At 36.2% G+C, this 20,242-nt stretch overlaps 1 protein-coding gene across 6 annotated transcripts in view; it reads right to left on the bottom strand.

Moving 5' to 3' along the window:
* Positions 1-20,242, bottom strand: part of LOC111502532 (Death-associated protein kinase related) — a 361,534-nt gene that overhangs the window by 49,743 nt on the left and 291,549 nt on the right. The window contains exon 1 of one of the 6 annotated variants that reach the window (XM_074175626.1): positions 15,679-15,710. The exons of the other annotated variants lie outside the window; for them this stretch is intronic. Coding sequence (XP_074031727.1) covers positions 15,679-15,695 — 17 coding nt within the window. The 5' untranslated portion in view covers positions 15,696-15,710. Of the gene's footprint in view, positions 1-15,678; positions 15,711-20,242 lie in introns of those variants that run through there. 6 annotated transcript variants of the gene reach the window in all.

The raw sequence follows: 20,242 nt of genomic DNA, 5'->3' as shown, positions 1-20,242 counted from the left end.
GGGATAATGAAATTAATGCATGAATACTTTATTTTGAAGTGAAATTGACAGATGAAACTTTCAAGATGGCGACTGGGCACCATCTGGGAAAAAAATTAAATGGAAAGGGGGGTCTTGTGACACATCATTTTGAAGCTCCTGACGAATACTCCACAACCCTAGAATATGAAGTCAATATCTTCTCCTACTACAAAATGGCGGAACATTTAATAATATCCTGAAGACAAACAAATTAATATCGATATTTCTAGAAATATTCCTTTTTATCGGCCATATGGCAATTCCAACAACCCGATAAGGTTTGTTAAGTTATTTTTTTATAAAAAAAACGACAAAAATCTTTAAAATGGTCAATTCTCGTCCATTGGGAGAAAAAAATTGAAGCGATTTTTATTTATGGTGCGGCACATAACTCTTTCACGAGACCGAAAGGATTTTCAATGAACGTTTTCCGAATCGTCCTATCTGTAGAAAATATTTGAGGGAACTTGTATCCAAATTCACAACTACCAGTAGTGTACATAACAAAAAGCCGCCAGGTCATCCGTCCATTCCGAAAAAACAGCAAGTGCAAATAATTGGTGAGATCCTGAACAGTCTACTTATTCCGTCGCGAATGTTTGTGAGGTGTCTCCTTCTAGTGTGTGGAGACTTTTGAAGAGGAATAGGTATCATCCATACAAAATTAAAATGGTATCCTGATCGAAGAACAGAATACCTATCTCCACAATATTTGTTTCAGTGATGAATGTACATTTCTTGAATGGCAATGTTCACAGACAAAATTGCCGTTATTGGAGTGACACCAACCCTCACGTTTTCCGGGAAACACATACCCAATACCCGGAAAAAATTAACGTTTGGGCAGGAATATTGGGAAACCATGTTGTAGGACCTCTAATTATTGATCAAAATTCAACAGGGAAAATGTATTTGAATATGCTGGACACTACTGTTGACCCTCTCATCACTGAAATCGTCGAAGCAAATCCTAATGAATTCGATATTGTATTCCAACAAGATGGATTGGCCAGCCCGTTCGCCAGATTTGACACCTTTGGACTTTTTTCTATGGGGATATTTGAAGCAAAAGGTGTACGAAACTGAACCTGCTTCAATATTGGATATACGGCAAAGAATAATAAATATTTGTAGAGATATTGACGTTACAGTGTTCGAAAATGTTCGGCGTGAAATATCGGATAGGCTGTTCACATGTCAAGAAGTTCAAGGCAACTATTTGGAGTACCTTCTGAACTGACCTCAAGCTTATTACCTCATATTATGTAGTTAAATGTCAATGTATCCAGGCAATTATTTAAAGTTCCGCCATTTTGTAGTAGTCGAAGATATTGACAATATATTCTAGGGTTATGAAGTATTTGCCAGGAGCTTCAAAATGATGTGTCACAAGACCCCCCTTCCATTTAATTTTTTTTCCCAGATGGCGCCCAGTTGCCATCTTGAAAGTTTCATCTGTCAATTTCACTTCAAAATAAAGTATTCATGCATTAATTTCCCCAACTTCAATTTTTTAGTTGACCCGTTCAAAAAATAAAAGTAAGGGGGGACAATAAAGAAATGCACTGTTTCATTGGAATTTGACAGTTCTCTTCAATACTTATTTGCCCGGGAGAAATATCTATCTTCGATAACATTCCACGAGATTATGCACTTCTAAACATAAATCAAGATGGATTTGAAGCGATTAGTTTTTCTTTGAAATGCGGTTTGATTTATAAGGATCGCTAAGACGCGTGACAGTTTACTATGTTTTTACCTCTCTCCATCAGTTATTAAACGAGTAATACATTTATACATGAATTTCAAGCGCCACAAAGCACTGAATTATCACACGTCCTCGAGGTATACTACATTAAATACCATACAATTTCCGACTGAGAGTGGCTATTATTCCACTTCCTATATTTTCTTGCATGACTGATGCGGCACTCGACTTGCCGATAACATATTTTAATGGTGGCTAATTCACGATGACCGTCTGTACTCCCGCGGTGAATACATAAGTATACATACATAGTGTCACCATTAAAGTAAGCAACATATGCGGAATAGTGCGGAGTATTTGACAGTCAAATAGTTCAAACACATACACATTTCTTTAAAGAGGGCTATCGATATTTTATGACTATTGATATCTGTGGATTTGGATAATATGGACTTTATTACCAGACAAAAGTAAGGGGCCCATCTCGGTAGCAAATCACTGCACCAAACTGTTGCAGTAAAGCAGTGCATAAATCAAATGTTCAGAGGTAAACTCATAGGATGTGATTTGGATTATTACTGACCACCCTGATCACCCGACTTAAAGCCACTGGACTTTTTTCTATAGGTTAATTCGAAGTAGAAAATACAATTCAGTTATATGGTTACTTCAAATTCATAACAGTTACGTTAAGTTTTATAGGTTTTGATTTTTTAGTTAACCTTTTCATTTGTTCAATTCTTGTGAATTCTTGTGAATGATAATTAGTAATGTTAGCTATAATTTGAACTGATATAAGTCATTAGTTTCTAAAACGTCGTTTTTACCTTTTATAAATATACTGTACACTTTCAGAATAAAAAGTATACCTCATGAGATTTTTGCAGATAAAGAGAGTGGATCGGTCAGACGAAATACACCAACCTGATTGTACCAATCTCCAAAGAAAAATACATAAAATCGAACCATAAAGATTATATTTTACATTAGGTAACTTGAGTGCTAGATTGAAAACTCTCGGCTTTATTCATGACCAGCTCAACGTCTTCTCTGCATCTGACCTCTGACCCAACACCAATTGCCTCGTGTCCGCCCAATTATTATGAATGCGATATTAATCAGTAAAAAAACGCGCGTACTTACACGCCAATCAAGCGCAATCTCGCACGCCCACACGCACACACATACACGCTTCGAGCTTTTTCAAGTGGTGTGCATCAAACAAATTATTCGGCGCTGATTTTTACAACGTGATTCATTCTAAGAGAGTCGATGAATGGCAATTGAGTAGAAAAAGGTAATTGGATGAGATGAATATAGTTTTTGGTTGGAAAATGAAACAATCTGCACTGTTATGGAAATGACATCCGGCTCGTAGGACCAACATTACTAATGAAACGCAGTCCCTGAACACTAATGCAATCTTTAATAGGACTTATATCCGCCTCATCCTTCCTCTTTATTCGCTCTCACAATTACAATTACAGTTTTAGGTTCTTTGTAATTTTTTTTTGTTTTTATCTTTGCCATCTTTTTTTTTGTAAGATGCAAGAGGAAGAATGAACTCTGTTCAATTTCGCATCCTATTGACAAATTTGTATTTTATTTTTTTCTAATCGTCACAAGTATGGTAATATGATTTACTCACCACGATTCAAACTTTTGTGATTATATAATACAACCGATTTCACGAAACGTCTCTTGAACAACAAAAAATAATGACAATTTAAATACCTCGTTGAACTGTCGTACAGCGGTAAAGCGTGAGTTGTAAAGAAAGCACAAATGACTTGTAATAACTTTATAGTGTGACCATATGATAAGCGTCGTGAAAATAATGTTAGAATAAAACACTCGTAAAGTTTAATGGTTATTCATGAGTAGTTTGGTAAAGAGTTTACAATGCGGAATGGATAAAATGTCGACGGAATATTATTTTCAAACTATCCTCCAAAAGAAGTCATTGTGAATTAGCATCAAACCGTTGTAACTGCGGGTTGGTATACATTGGAAACACGAAAAGAAGTGTAGGTACCCAGTTCTCAAAACAACAGCAGTAGATGAACATGTACTTAGAGAATATATCTCTATTATCGTGTTTGAAGAGACTCAAGACCCCGATAGAAGAAGTTACTATCCAAGAATATATAGGAAAGCGGAAGAAATTCAGAAGCACAGAAATACCGAAGAAAGAGGAAATTAACATTAATGAAATTTGGCTACCTGCACCTAATTCCTCTTGTATCTGGTCATTGAATTCAACCAATAGATTCGAAGCCACGCTTTCCAGCAATGGAACAAATTAGAAGAATTAAACCAATTCTGTAGTATCCGCTTTGAAGGCGTTTGTTGCCACATCGTCTTTGATAGTGTCTACCGCAGTCGTAGACGAAACATTGGGCATAAAATCTTGCAGACCACAGTCACCAAAATCGAAAAAATAGCTTTGACATGGCCGTCTCTCATTAATTCTAAAAGAAAGGTGAATTTACTTAATTATAATACATTAGAAGTATTGAAACTGAGTTAGGTTCAGAAAGAAAGTGGTGTGATGCAAATAGATTATCCTTCAATACCACAAAGACTATTTCATTTTTCAGATGCAGTTTAGATTACATTTTTTTGGATAAATCAACAACTACATTTTTAGGCTTATATGTTGACGACTGTCTTTCGTTCTTTTGCCTTTCGAACTTGTGCAACAAGAATTATGTCGAGAAAATTGAGTTTATCATCATCAAGAACTGTCTACTTCGCATCAAGAGAGTTCCAGCTATAAAGTATAGACTTTGTTCCTGGGATAATCCTCGCAAGTTCATATGAATTCCTTACTTGTGCTTGTAAAGCAAAGGCCAGAGTTTCAAACCCTTATTTTCCAAAAATTATTGACACTAACTTGCATTGAAAATCAGAGCCCAAACACAACGCATTCGTGATTCTACATCAAACAATCAGACAACGCTGTTTCGACCCGCCATGGATCTCGTCAGTGGTACTCGCCAGATCTAATTATAACGCAAGACAAAACACCTCACCTACAGTGCACTACACCTCAGTAAATAGCGTCACGAATCGCCAGCAGATAATCGTGGTGTAACTTATAGATTTCACGAAATCATCTAGCAGAGCGATATTTAGTAAAACACTATGCATAAATGAATACCAAGCAGGAGGTATGCCACAATTCGAAATATTAAGAAAGCTACATATTTTCGGTAAATAAATTGGAGCGATACGTGAAATCCGGTTCGAAGGACCAATCACATCACGAATGTTGCCGGTTTGACAATACGATTTTGTAATGAGATCAGAAATGATTTATACATACCATTAAAACGAATTTGCATTGGTGAAAAGCAACCGATGGAACCAGTTTCTCGAATTTGTCGCCTGAATGAGGAAACGTCTGAAGTATTTCATTCTTTAAGGTATTTGCGATGACGCAACGCATCTTTCGGCGCCACTCATATAAAAACAGTTCTCAAGTTATTCATAGAAAAGTATTAATAACAAAAATATGCAGAGGAATTTTTGTCGAGGCTCGCATTATGTACGACCCGACTCTACTCAAATATGAATCATATTTAAATTATCAAATACGTGTTTAGTGAAACAGACGTTAACGGTTACTCGAGTATCATCTTCACTGACTGGTTTCGATGCATATTTTAAGTAACATTCTGATATATAAAACAAAAGGGCAAATTTTAGTAAAATTTCATGACCTCTAGATCAAAGAAGGAAATTTTACTTTTAAAATTTTTGATTTTTTGATAGGTGGATAGTAGGTGTTCATTTAAAATGCAAAATACACCACCACCACAGCGCCCAAAGTCATCTGGAAAACACCGAAATAAATCGTCACTTTTTCCAGACTCTCGCTCATATCTTTTTTCATGCATTTTATGAACAAAATAGTTTCATTCCATGTGGTAGAGAATCAAATTTTCTACTATTTATGTTCCCGAACTTTTTTCTACGACTGATAGTTTTGTGTAAATATACACGTTAAAGAATAAAAAACATCCCCCTTTCCGAAAATTTGTCAAACTGCTTACTTCAGGACACGTCATTTCAGTTATAGTATATTTTAGAAAAACAGTAGAATAAAATATATAGGGAATTTAGTTTATCTGCAACCGCTTTCATATTTTGGCATATAAAAAACCAAAACAACAGAATATTGTTTCTTGCTTAGGTTATATTTTGAATATCACTATAAGTTCTTTACAGTTTTGCCTTGAATTTGAAGTGAATACCAATCTATTGCAGGCGGGTGTAAGTTGGGGAACCCTGCTGCCACTCTCCAAGACATTTTAACAGAAGAGGAAAATTCAAGACCAGCACGGTACTACCAAGCTCAATCTGGCTAAGCTACCTCCGACCATAGACGCACCACATTCCTTAAACTTACCCGAGACCATCTCGTGCAGATGCATAAACCGCATGCTAGAGGTGTAGCAATCGCCGATAAAAATGACGCCGATCTAGATCTAGAACCTCTATTCGACGATAATGAAGACCCGACTTATTAACTCGCCCCCTATGAAATGAACCATGCGCATGCATTTTTTTCTTTCAATTCTTAACTCAATTACTACAGATTTCTGTATGCCTATTTCTGCTTTTTTATTCGAATAAAACAATTTTAAAAAATGTATCTGCTGTGTTGTAGGAATTCAAGTGAAATAATACCTGCTTCATAACGATTGCTCTGTAACAAGTGTAACTTGTACTATTTTTATACTTGTTTTCCTTAAATAGACTTTTTTTTTAACACAAGCACCATAGGACGATCTTTCAGGAAGCTGGAAAGCCCATACACAAAAATGATCTGACAGGCCATAGCATCGAAGTTTGACCAACAAACCCTCATGGTCAAAGGTCTTGGAAATATCAAGCGCAACAGCTCTTGACTCTCCATGTTTCTCCATTGCGTTGATCTTTGTTTCCGAAGGCCATATTGATGATCGCTCAAGATGTTGAAGCCTTCCAAATAAATCAGGATATTGTGGTTTACGGATTTCTCTTGATATCACTGATTGCAAAGCGACTAGTCTATAGTTATTTGTAAGATTATTCTTGCCCTCTTTGGGAATAGGATGAACGGGAGCAATCTTCCAACAAGAAGGTTATAACTGAAGTGAAGAGTTCTAAAGTTAGTAGTTTGACAAATCACACAATCAATCCTGAAGGATCAAGGAACATAAATTGTAGCAATTTAAGTCTCTTCAACACTAAGTAGAACTATTTTGTATCTAAAATGTACCGGAAAATATTTAAGCGGAAGTTTGAAGAAAGTGGCGATTTTATTCGGTTTTTTAAATAGCGGCAGAAGCGGAAAGGGAGAAATCATGTATTTTTCATTTTAAACACTTACCACCTTACCAATCATCCGATACAACATATCATTTAGAACTACCGAACTCTTTGTAAGTAAACCTTCCTCTTTTGAATGGGCTATTCTTAATTTTATCACATCTAGTTTTTACAGTTTTGAATGTACTTGTTTCTATTTATTGAAAACGAATTTCAAACCGGTTGATTCTCACACAAATATTCTCCAAGGTAAGAATGCAGGAACATGGATTATCATTAAGAATATAATTGAAAGCATTCTACGTACAAATATCCGTTCGCAGACGATAATTCCATAGCATTAGAGAATATTAAAAGTGAGAATGTATTTTTAATGCCGATTTCGAATATATACTTGTCTGCATTAACTTGTTATTAAAGGTGCTGTTTTACTAATAAAATGAGGCTTAGAAAGTGAAATTATCCCACATAACTACCATCGCTTCGGACTGAATCAGGTGTTAAGTAACCTCACATAAGGCATTTAGAGACTATATGAATTTAAATTGCTTTTCGACGCATTTGATTCGAAATTATATATTTTTAAACCGAACACACGTATTGGGCAGACCAGACGAATCGTTCGAGACAGTTTAAATAATAAAAAGCCCTTGAAAAATAATTGAAAAAATAGTAATCAGAATATACCATGTCTCAAGTAGATTTCGATTTCAATAGATAGGCTCATTTCCTTTTCTGTCTATACACTCCCGATCTTCTATTAATTCGCCATAATCACTATTCTTGAAATAAAATAGTATGAAGGAGAAATAAAATCGAATAGAAACGTTGCCAAATTTCTGTACAATTTTGAGAAATCCCAATTCATATAATTATATAATTGTCCAGGGTACATAAGATTGTTTCGATGTTTGGTGCATACATATAACAACCGAGAAAAAAACTAAAATGATAGAAGTGAAATTTTTATTGGAATTTTGAAGAGAAAACGTCAACAACTAGAATAATTTTCACAAATGTCAAATCAAATTCAATGTAAAAGGAAAGGGTTTTAATGTCTAATCAACATAATTTTGTTGCAGCCTTCAACATCTCATTTCATAAATCCTAGAGCCTTCAGTCTTTTATCGAGTTACCAAACATTTGTTGAAGTGAACACATCGATAGTTTTGAAAATCCGATCCAACCTCTCAGTGTCAATATTGTCAATATTTGTCAATATTTGTCTAGTCCCCAATAGTTCAAAAGTCATAAGTGAAAAAAACAAGAGATGTTTGTTGCAAATATCTCAAAAACTATTGCACATATTCAAAATTTGAAAGAAGAGCAGAAAACTTTTATTCAGGAAGAATCATCAAACCGACCTTCAAGAGGCCCACGATACGTCCTTGCGGAACACCGTCCGACAATCTGCTGAATGGCTGTTTGATAAATACCTTACTGAGTATTCAACGTACGTCGTAATGGCATTATTTCAAGGAAATATTCACAAATGCGCTTACAGCGAAATCGCTTTTGTTTTGTTGCAAAGATTCTGCCGGGTGACAAGGTAATTGTTATGATTAAATATAATGTGTCTGTAAAAGCGCTATGATACCGTTAAGCGAATCACTGTTTTATAGAACTACCTAGTTAGATATAATTCAAGTTACGATATAGTTTAGGATGACCGCTGGATTTTTTCGCGTTTTTTATTGTTTTTTTTTTTCGTAAGCGTATTGTAATTATCTTGACGTTGATACTGATAGTTATATGTGTAATGTTTAATGAACGTTTTGATGGAGAGTATATATACCACAATTATGTTTTTGTTTGAATGGCCCTTTTAAAATCGTATAGTGGGTTGGGCATTATTGGGTTGATGAACATTTATTGCGATATCAGGCGACATGAATGAGATATGAGGAATTGCAAATATCCATCTATAAAACATAAATGAATTATTTGAACATATCCAAGCATGTAACGTGTACATTATCCTAATTGAGTATTTCATTCAAACTCAATTGTTTTGTACTTTCCTTGAACATTTTTAAAGTTAGGAAAAATTCTAAAATCTTATATTTTGATGATCGCATTTTCTTAAAAATTGAACATACAGGTAGTTCTCAAAACTGCATATTACTTATTAATCTATGCTTGAAGACTGGCAATAAACAAATCTAAAGAAATGAACTTTAAACGTTCAAGCCAGTCTCGATATACCTACAAAGTAGGTTGAATGAACTGACGCCTATCAGAAAACAACTACTCTCCTAGCTAATACCACGACTTTCGTCTGAAGATTCTTCTGCGAGTATCCAGCTCTGTTTTGCTCAACTTCAAAGTGCTAAATTTCGCATGAAACAACTTATAGTTTATACCTACAGAGCTCTTAGAAATCATTGAAATAATTGTCAATTGAACCATATGTGGACAAAGAAGGAGGGATAAACAGTTTGTTATGCAAATAAATTCAAATTATGTCACATATTTCTCTATTTCCAAATACTTCTTGAAACATTCGTTTCTGATAAGGTGGGTTCCTTTTATTGTTACTGCCATCTATTATGTCAAACATCCGGGTTTTTTTTAAATTTTCCGAGTATACTTTATTTTTCTCTACATACATTCCCATCATTAGCTCAAACTGATGCATTCCCGCTTCAAACAAAGACTAATTAAGTGTTATTAGCTAATAACGAAAACGAAGAACAAAAACAAACCAACAGAATAACCGTCTCTACGCATACCTGTTTAATTGTCAATCATTACGAGTGGTTCTAATTGTATTGTGCCGGTTCAATGGGGCCTTTCGAATATTTTTTTAATTTATTAGTCATTTGTTCTTTTACTTCATCAATGAAAAACAAGTTCCTGTCATAAAATGTCATGCCTTCCAATCCATCGGAATTCACATATGTCGTGACTTCTATCAGCTGTGTTTGTTTAACTTAATTAAGATGATTATTATTTATTAAATCATCTATATACGGTAGAATTATCTTTAATAACCCGTGCAGGAGGAATTCTTGCACAGTTTTTTTGAGAAATGATTATCGACAAGTAAGTAAAAATCGAGATAATCGAATCATGGCGAGGTCCACGTTCAGAGTTTTTCGCATCTCACTGTTGTGAAAGTGCCATGATTTCTTTAAAGTTTTATGTGGGATGACAGTTCTATCGATCTCACGGCTGAATTTTGCAGAAACCTGTTTTGAGTTAACTGAATGCAAGGAAAAGATAATGAATATTTAGAAATAGATTCTCGAAACATTGACAGCCATCTTGATTTTGTTCAGGTTGGAGCCTGGCTCACTTACCCTTTCAACTGGCGGTTGTCAGAGGGACAAACGGGTCATAACTGATAGTGGGATGGCGACATGAATATCCTCGGACATCAGGGCCGCCCTTCGTGGTGTACCCCTACCTGGCTGGGGTGAGATGGATGAAGGAATTGTTCATCTGGGAGACATGGAGGCCTCATTCGACAGAGTGTCGGGGACTTCTATATCGGGAGGGATCCTCAACAGTATGATCTATAGCTTCCCTAACTAAAGGATTATCTTGAGTTTCTGCGCAATCAAAAATTCGCTGATTCCTCGACTGAATGGACTGCTGACTGGAAGGCAGTTGCAAATCTCTGAGGATGGCTTCGTTCCGCACGAATCACGGAGCATTCACAATCATCCGCATCAACTAATTCTGCAATTTCTCCAGAATGGAGATATTAGACGAAGCCACTTGTCCCCAGACGCCTGAAGCATACATGATGACAGGCTTGAACATCGTGTTGCAGATGGTAATTTTGTTTTTTTTAGGCTCATTTTAGATCTTCTATTGATCAGAGGGTACAGACTGGCTATCCGGCCCTCGATCTTTGTTTCAACGGATATACTATGCGGGTTCCAGGTGAGCCTACAGTCTACTAGAAGGCCGAGATACTTTACCCGCGCTTGCCAGTTGATCTCCCTTTCAAAGACCCTCACTTTTCCAGCCGGAGAAGATATCGTTCTTCCTATGGTTATCGCCATGGTTTTCTGGGTTCATCTGGAAGATGAGAGGAGAGTCGTGTCATCGGCGTAAAGAGACACCTTCATACGCTCGGACCTCGGGAGGTCGCTGGTGTAGAGCGAGTATAACGCGGAAGAGAGCACAGCTCCCTTTGGCACTCCAGCGAGGATCTTTCTGTTGTCAGATACAGAGAGTCCTTTACTCTAACCTAAAATGTTTTTTCTTTCAGGAAAGACCAATCCCCCTAATCAGTCCCCGAGGCAGGTCGAACGCGTCTAGTTTGTCCTTCGTGCAATACTCGGTCGAAGGCCTTCGAGATGTCTAATAGGACAACGCGAACTTAACGGTAGTTATTTAGCCTGTAACTCGGTGGAGTGGTCTCTCCTGAATCTGAATTGTTCGTTAGGCAGAACATTTCGGTCCTCAACTCCTTCGTTGAACCTTTGCAGAACGACTCTTTCAGGCAACTTAGCCGTCGACGAAAGCAGACTGATAGGGCGATAGTTCTGTGGGAACAGCGGGTTCTGACCCTGTTTCAGAAGCATGACGACGATCGCGTGCTTCCACCTTCTGGGGAAGTATCCGAGGGCCAACAAACTGTCTATTATATTAAAAAAAGTTTTCGACGCAGTTGTCTGGGAGCCTCTTCAACAACTTATTGGTTATTGAATCGACCCCCGGAGCTTTCTTGGCTATGTGGCCTTGATATAACCCCTCAGCTCTTTCACAGAAGCTGGGCGGATGTTATCGTCGTTATCTTCCCTGGGGATGCGGTGAACCCGATCTTCCAACAGCATAACGCGATCGATATCATCGATGTCGTCGACGTTAATTTGGAACTGACGTTCCATCGAGTCGGAAAAAGCCAACGCTTTGTTGGTGGGGGAGTAGCACACTCTGCTCTCTCCGTGAATAGGTGAGGGAGCAGTCTTCTTCACCTTGAGTCTGCGGGTGATCTCGGAACATAAAATGTGTGAGTTGGTTTTTCTTCCAATTTAGTATCATCGGCATCGATAACTATGATCATTATTAACATCAATTTCCGACCGTTCATTATAATTAATTCAATGCCCGTGGTACCGTCGAATCCTTCGATACTACAGCACTGAATGCGTTGGATGAGAATATCATCCTAAGAGCGGTTGAAGGTCCCGGCAACTCAGGCGGATCACGTGGTAAAAGAGACTACTGGTTGTATCATTCTACTGTGGCTGAGCCTTCAACATTGTCCATTTTATTATCAGAAACATCACGAAAAGCTCTTCACAATGCCATCTTAATTAAATGATAACAACAACAAGAAAATAATTTAGAAAAACACGACACTAATGCAAGGTAACGTAGAAATAACTCATTTTATAAATTCCAACCCAAGCCACAGCATTGACAATTCCTCAGAAAATGCAAACAGATGCGTTCTCAGTGGACCCGACATTTTTTGAACATCATCTTTTGCTTCTCTGTCCATGCAATATTATTTCTTTGACTAGATACGAATGTCATACTCTGAGTGAGAGGTAAGACATTCATACGAAATCTAATCATTATTTTTATGTGGGAGGTTTTATAGGGTATTAACTAGTCAGGCCCGGTGAATTAGTCTTCTATTTAGCTGTTAGCTCTTCGGATCGACTTCTTGGGAAGAAATATAACTAGAACGGCTGGTCTGATTTCCAAAATAAACCAGTAGATAGAAAATTGAAAGATTTTGCAAACGGGGTATCTTGAAAAAAAAACAAGTTTTTAATGTTCTCTTCGCGGCGAGTTGTTTTTTTTATTCCAGTTCCGTATATTAAAAGTCAAGAAGGGTGAAACTTGTTACATCTGCACTATATCAATGTACAGCAACTCAATAGAGTACGATTGTCTTGTTTTTGGCGTAGCAGATGTTGCCTCGTAACGGATCCGTCAAAAAAAATTTCTTCTTATGTTGCTCCTAGTGAAATTTCGATTTACAACCTTCCTCGAAGGTACAAACACTTCACGGTTGACTTCCTCGAACAAAGCGGGTACGTCGAGGCATTAACATGTAGAAAATAAATCCTCGCAAACGGTTTAATCAATTCAAGAAGCCGAGCTCCGCAATCTCGACATCTACTATATTCAGGCGTCATTTGTATAAGGTCCTTTATCTTTTCTATGGGTCGGTAACCTCCAACGAGAAATGGTCACTGATATCGGCATCGCCGATTGACAGTCTTTGCATAGTGAGTAAAGGAGATCGAGTTTGATAAAATGTTAGTTTCTGGAAATGGCGTTATATTAATAGGTCAGACGGGGTGCAAGGTCATTAAGGAGATTTTAGTAACAGGAAATAAGTAATCTCATAGATAATTTAAGCGCCGGCACCTTGTATATGATTTCAGTGTCAATCCTTCATTTCAAAAATTATTATTGGTGAAATTTTTTCAAGGTACATGTATTTACCTCAACAATCAATCCATAAATTCTAACTGAAGGAAAACACAAATGTCAAATTGCATGCAATTGATCTAACAACTAACCAAGGTACATCCATATTACTGGATTTTTTTCCCAACACCAAATCCTTATTTTTAACACCTCGATACGTGTTTCGATCACCAAGTGATCATCTTCAAATAGGAAGATTAAAACTAGAAACTAACGCGAAGCTAACCCTATGTATACTATATAGATATCCCATACAGGTAAACCAACCTAAATTAATTTTACAATTTTTCCTCATCTGTTATTTTACAATATATGTTTAACTGTTAAAGCTGTATATATAACAATTTTCCGCTACAGGATGGACGATGACCTAGAAGGACAACTCCTCGGGAGGATGTACAATGGGTACAATGGCCTGAGTATGGTGGGCCTACACTCACCCTCCCTACTCTACAGATACAGATACATCAGCTCATTTTGGTCAATTTAAAAACTGTGTTAATATACCTACCATTTCTCAATTCTTGAACTTTAATCAATAATCATGTTTCCTGATCCAACAAAATGAAAAAATTGGATTGGAAAAGCAAAACTTGAATAAATGATCGAAAATAATAAGTAAAAAAAACGCAGATAGCAGATCGATCAATAAAAATTAAATTTGGACTCCTCCAATACTCGGGGTACTGATGAACCCGAAAGTGTCTAGAATTGTCTTGAAAAATCAAAAGAGCTGACAGACAAGAATAGATTTATTTATACTCGTATTTGGTACCAGAACATTCAGATATTGCAGGATCATCAGCTTTATATTGGACCAAATCAATTGAAGGCGTATTAAATTATTGTTACGAAACTATATTAGGAAGTGAGATAAAAGAATCACAAAGAATATTGATGGAACCCTTATACAGAGACCGAAGTCAGAGAGAAAATTCAAACAACAGGTCTACTCAATGGCAACTATCCATTTGGAGCATCCTTGCACAAAACTTGCCTGTTTAATGAAGGTCTTATGCAATTGAGAACCACTAGACTAAAAGTAATCCAAAAGAACATACATATGCAATTGAAGTCTATGAAACAGAGACAAACATTCCAAACATGCAACAAAGACCTGAACAAATTACTACAGGGAACAAAAATATTGGAATTGGTGGTATGAACACCATACTAGGTCTGCAACCCAGCTATAATTGGTACGTCTGTCTGATTGGTGACTGTTTATAACCATTTCAAGCTTCGCCCAACTAGCATTACATCCAGAATCTTCATGTTCATATTTGCTAGAAAGATGGATTGCTCTGATTCGGGCAGGCTGTCTGGTGAATCCTCAAGACAGTGACTAGTGCTTCTTTGGTTACAATAACCAAATGGTTGAATAATAATTATTATCTTTAGAATTTATCAAAAAAACTCCTGATGATACTACGTACATTCAAAGAAGCAAAACCCAAAAGAATGTCGATTCGAAAGATTTTGAAAGTTTGAATTAACGACTGTTTTGGTTCAATAAAAACGATAAGCCAAGTCAAAGATCAGCCAAGGACACCAGATAACCTTTAGCAACACCCGGAGTATACCGGATTCCGTGTAGCAGCGGGTTTGTCAACATAGGAACCATGAAAAGAAGTGTAGGTACTTGTCTCTCTGAACACAAGAGAAATTGTCGACTCAGAAAAATCGAAAAATCAGCTGTTGCCGAAAAACAAAGAAAGCATTTGAAGATAAAGTAATACACGATGAAACTCAAAATTACTATCCAAGAGTATATAGGGAGGCAATAGAAATTCAAAAACACAAGGATATTTTTAATAGAGAAGAAAAGGCAATGAACATCAATAAGGTCTGGCTACCTGTTTCGAGGGGTACACAAACAAAGCCCGAAAATGCAATGAAGAGAAACTAATAAGAATATAAAACCGGTGTTGAAACCTGCAAACTACGGCCAAAAGACCTGGAAAATAGCTCTCACACATCTTTTTTCTCTGTTGACTACGGGGAACATAATATTGGAATTGGTTTCACGAAAAGGTGGGATAAATTGCAATAAGCGCATGAGGCTAGGTATTTTCCAACAACTTGAAAGAAGTAGATAAATCAGACAGTTCCCAAGCAACAGAAAAGTACCATAACATGACCCTCAGAATCAGTCATTCCGGCGACAATTTTTCAGGTTTTTAACAAACTATCATGCCTTTAACTTCTACAAAACGCTCACATACCTCCACTCCACAGCCATTAACCGTTCAATTGCACCACCACAGTTGAACAACCAATAAACACTCCGAGGAATTTGAATTCCAGCGTTGAATTATAATCTCGATTCGAGTACATTATTTGCCTTTCGGTATAATATTAGCGATCTCTTTGACATTTGTTACATATTCATCGCAGTTCCCAACTGAAACATCCTTTGATGATGTTTTCTCTTCGAGGTCTAATATTAACTATTCGGTTTGTGTGCGCGTCTCAAGAAATGACTCAATGTTTGTTATCGTTTTCGAGAAAACGATGAAGGTTTTATTGGAGATGGCGGATGGAAAACAGGATGATATATTCGTGTACATATACATTTTAACGATTGTCGTTATTCGGTGTATGCACACAAAATATTCGCGAAATACTGACTATGAACATACTTTCATTGTCTGTTAAAGGATTAAATAATCCTGCTACGTCTAGTGGGTTCTTGAATAAAAACTATAACGCCTAATCATATTCTTCAACTTCAATCGAAAACTGAAAATAAAACACTTCTCACTTAAAAAAGGCCTTCGTCTATTTTATCGAATCTCCAGCACACAATTTTCATGCTGAGATACTTCAAAGTATACTTATAGAAACGGACACAACTTTTGATACAACCTAATATTTAAACCGTATAAACTAATGTAATTAATGAGATCAAATATCATCGGAATACTATTTTCTATTGTTTATGTGAATATAAATACATTGTAGACGATTTATATGTTGAAGATTTATAATGAATTCAAGATCAACTGACAAGTAATTAGCTTTGCGTTAAACTCGCTGGTGACATTGAAGGGGAATATTCCGTACGCATACACCATTAATAATGGATGTCAACGTAAATTTAGAATTTAATCATTTCAATAATAATATCTTGACAGCTATAAAAAGAAGGAAAATAAGGAAGAATGTCGTTTCGGAACTTCCTGCATCGTTCAAGAAAATTACCCTTTTATTGTCGATTACGCTATACATTTACATACCGATATCACAATTAAAAATTTGGAATTCCTCAAGGTCCATGGGAAAGACCGTTTATGTCGTATAAATACGAAATTAATTTTTTTTCACCACTCGAATTCAAAAAAAATGATACCGATTTATCTAATTGGGTATAATTACTTCCTGCGTGTTTAAATCACCTTCCATTTGATAAATATGCATCTAACAGCTATATGTGAGTATGTCACATCAAAATAACATCAGCAAAAAAATTGAATGATTTATTGAACGTGCTTGAAGTGTACCTTTCGTACAACTTGTGACCTTTTTGAGATATTCATAAAAAACTAAAATTGACAGATTTTGTTTATTGGCTCCATTTCAAATAACATGAAAATAAGACAGAGTAACTTCATAAACTGTTTCAAGGTTTCATGATTTGGTATGAACCAATTCTCAACGCAACGTTTCGTTAATTTGATTCCACCATCAACTTTTTTCAAATATGAATAATTGTTTATTTCAGCATTTTTTGTATCTTCTATCATACAAGTTCAGGCATGTATTAAAACGCAAGTTTCTCTCAGTCAAATCATACAATTCCCAACAGAAATGTTTCAAAAAAGTTGAGACCAAAATTCGAATCCTCTTACAAAAACTGCATGGGACTTTTCATATCTATTCATATCCATGTTTTCGAGTTCTTCACTTTTGTGAGACATCTTTGAAAGGGAATTGTATTACTTGAACTCTGATGATATTTTTCCGAAAAGAAACATCGAGAACTACATATTTGTGAAACAAGGTTGAATCAGATCATAACAGCTATTAAACAGCACAAAAAGGTTGTCTGCTTTGTTCCCATATTATATTTAATAGTTGTCGAGATTATGTTAATCTAGCAAATAGTAAAAAATCAGAGGAAATAATTGACTTTAGCTGCAAAATCGAAAATATGAGTTGTGGTACAGATACCAACATGCGTTGTGTCTATTCCTTATTGCCACAAGCGAACCGCCCCAGCTATGCACGGGTGCAATTCTGATACTAAATATATATTCACACACCGGAAATTTATGGGCATGTAGAAACAGTGATGAAAACTTTAACTTTATTTTCATATATATTCAGTGGGCATTCTTGAAGACTGACTGTAAATCAAATTAACTAAAAGAACAATTTATTCTATTCCCCTGGCTAATACCACGAAGGGCGTTGGATTATATCCAATAAATGTTACTGCAGGAATCTTCACAGCGGTTTTTCCTGCATATGATGTTGGCGACGCAAGGGGCCGAGATACGAGGTAGCAAAGTAGAAATTCGAAAAGAGCATACCGAAATTCATAAAATAACCAATTTTCAAAACTCCCGGAAAACTTCCTAGGTAACCCCCCTTTTTTTGACCAAATAACTGGACTACAGAGGGAATAGCTAAAAATCGATCTGTATAATCGTTAGTCAATTCCTCATTGTTGGATGAATTTTCAGTTCCATCATTTGGTATACTTGTTTCATGTGGTGTGATGACGTCAAGAACGAAGAAATATATTCCCAGTTGAAAAAAATTGAATAATGAATACAAGAACCCCATTGACTTCCGCTAGCACGACTCTGGCGGTTTCGTATTCGTTAATTGAAAATGTTGGTAATGGTATCAAAATTGCGCTACGATAAATTAAAGCTCCTACGAAATCAATTTCCAAGCCCAGCTGGAGGCTGACTATAAATTAATTCGTTTTTGAAATATCGTTTCATACATTTTTCATAATTAATATCATTTATCTGTGTTATTTGTCGAAATGGTATTATTGAAAGTGTGTGAGCTCTAAATTATCTAATTCGAAATGATATTAGAAACGGTTGATAGCTTTTGAATTGGTGTCAACAGTGTGTTGATAGCAATGTTGAAGATATATGGAAGTAGTTTACATAATTCTGAAAAAAAAATTGGAAAAATTTCATATATGCTCATGTGATATTTTTCTACACGAATCTAATAAGTAACATAATTCAATTAATCGATTTGAAAATTTCTTTAAATCGCTAGGAAGAAACTGAAAGATAATTTCAGATGTTATCTGAATATCATGAATTCTCTGTTAATCCTGGTTCGTTCGTTCTTTTGTCTCGGGAATTTGACTGTCCATTCTTTCTCAGAGAACATGTGAATTCAATAAGAAGTTTTACACGAATACAAACAAGAGTCCCACCTAACTTAATCATCCTTATATTGTCTTTGAGGAAAACTATGAAGTGGTTAGGTTAGGTTAGGTCCAAAGTGAGTGGGTCTATTCGAAACTCAAACGCAACCCGCAAGGGTTTATTGTGGCTTACACCTATTCACACTCGACCAAATAAAACCAGCTTCTTTGCTACCAATTTAGACGTTGCTCGGTAGGAACCAAGATCTTCCAACGCCGTTTGACTGTCCGAGAATATTTTTATTGACTTGTGTGTGAGGTTGGATTATTCCAATCTCTCCGCACACAATTCAATAGCGTAAATTTCCGTTTAAAATACAGTCGCATAGGTTCCTATAAAGTGGACAATCTGTTTGTATGACGGTTTACTAAAATTCTTTATAAAAATTGGAAGTGACGACAAATTTCTTTTTTCGAAAATGTGAACGAAACGAGATTTTGATAATGAATACAGATTTTGAAAATGGAAAAGGATTGTTTTCCGAAACTTATACATTTGAGAAAGATAAGTAGGTATATATTTCATTTCTTTCAATTGATTTTTTTTTCAATTTGTAGGCAAAATTCATGAATACAAGTTATTGACTAATTGGACTTTCCAGTAGTTTATATTACGTGGTAACTTCGGGGTAAACTTTTCAGGTTGCCCTCTACTACACTTCAGCAGATTCTCCATTGATTTACATTTTATTTCTTCAGATTGTGGAAGGTTATAAACCAAAAAAAAATAATAAAATATTGAGTCCTCCACAAAAAATGTTCAAAGAAATCACTTCAATTCTGCCTAAGTTTCGTAATAGTTGTCTAGTGTTGAAAATTACCTGGTTGAAGATTTTTCAACCTCTTCAACTTCTTCACATTGTGTCCATCTTTGGAGCGACTCTTTGTTAGTTCTGTCACAAGTCTAATTCAACTTCAATTTCGGAATTTCTAAAATGTTTAGGTTTTTTTCAAAAGTACTGCGTGCGAATCATCTTAAAAGATTCACCTAATTTCAGCATTTTCAAGTAGTACTTGTGACCATAAAAACAGAATACGCGTTTCGTTCATTTCTTTCCAAGGTAATAATTATTATTCTTCGTTGGATGAATCGAATAATCTCACCAGAGTATACAGTCACAACTCTTCGACGAGTTATATGCGCGTCCATGTCCTTAGAAGGACCCAGGGAGTCTCTAATGACGATACGACTTCGCCGCGAAGATGTGACCTTAGACTTGACCTAGCCGCAGGGCACGAAAACGCCAATAACCTCGTGTGAGAAAATCGCCAATACGTGTCTAGCACGAAGAGGAAGAAGAAGAGCTCGATGTTATTCCACGCCGGTGATTTTAATCGGCTCGGCTTGGGTAAACAGCGGCAGTACCTTGCCGAACGGAATGCCCAAA

Source organism: Leptinotarsa decemlineata, unplaced genomic scaffold (assembly GCF_025532065.1).
Source record: "Leptinotarsa decemlineata unplaced genomic scaffold, Ldec_3_MD MMD2_tig00001064_RagTag_RagTag, whole genome shotgun sequence".
Classification (NCBI taxonomy): Eukaryota; Metazoa; Arthropoda; class Insecta; order Coleoptera; family Chrysomelidae; genus Leptinotarsa; species Leptinotarsa decemlineata.
Note: the sequence above shows the minus strand (reverse complement) of the source record. Positions and strands in the feature narration are given on the sequence as shown.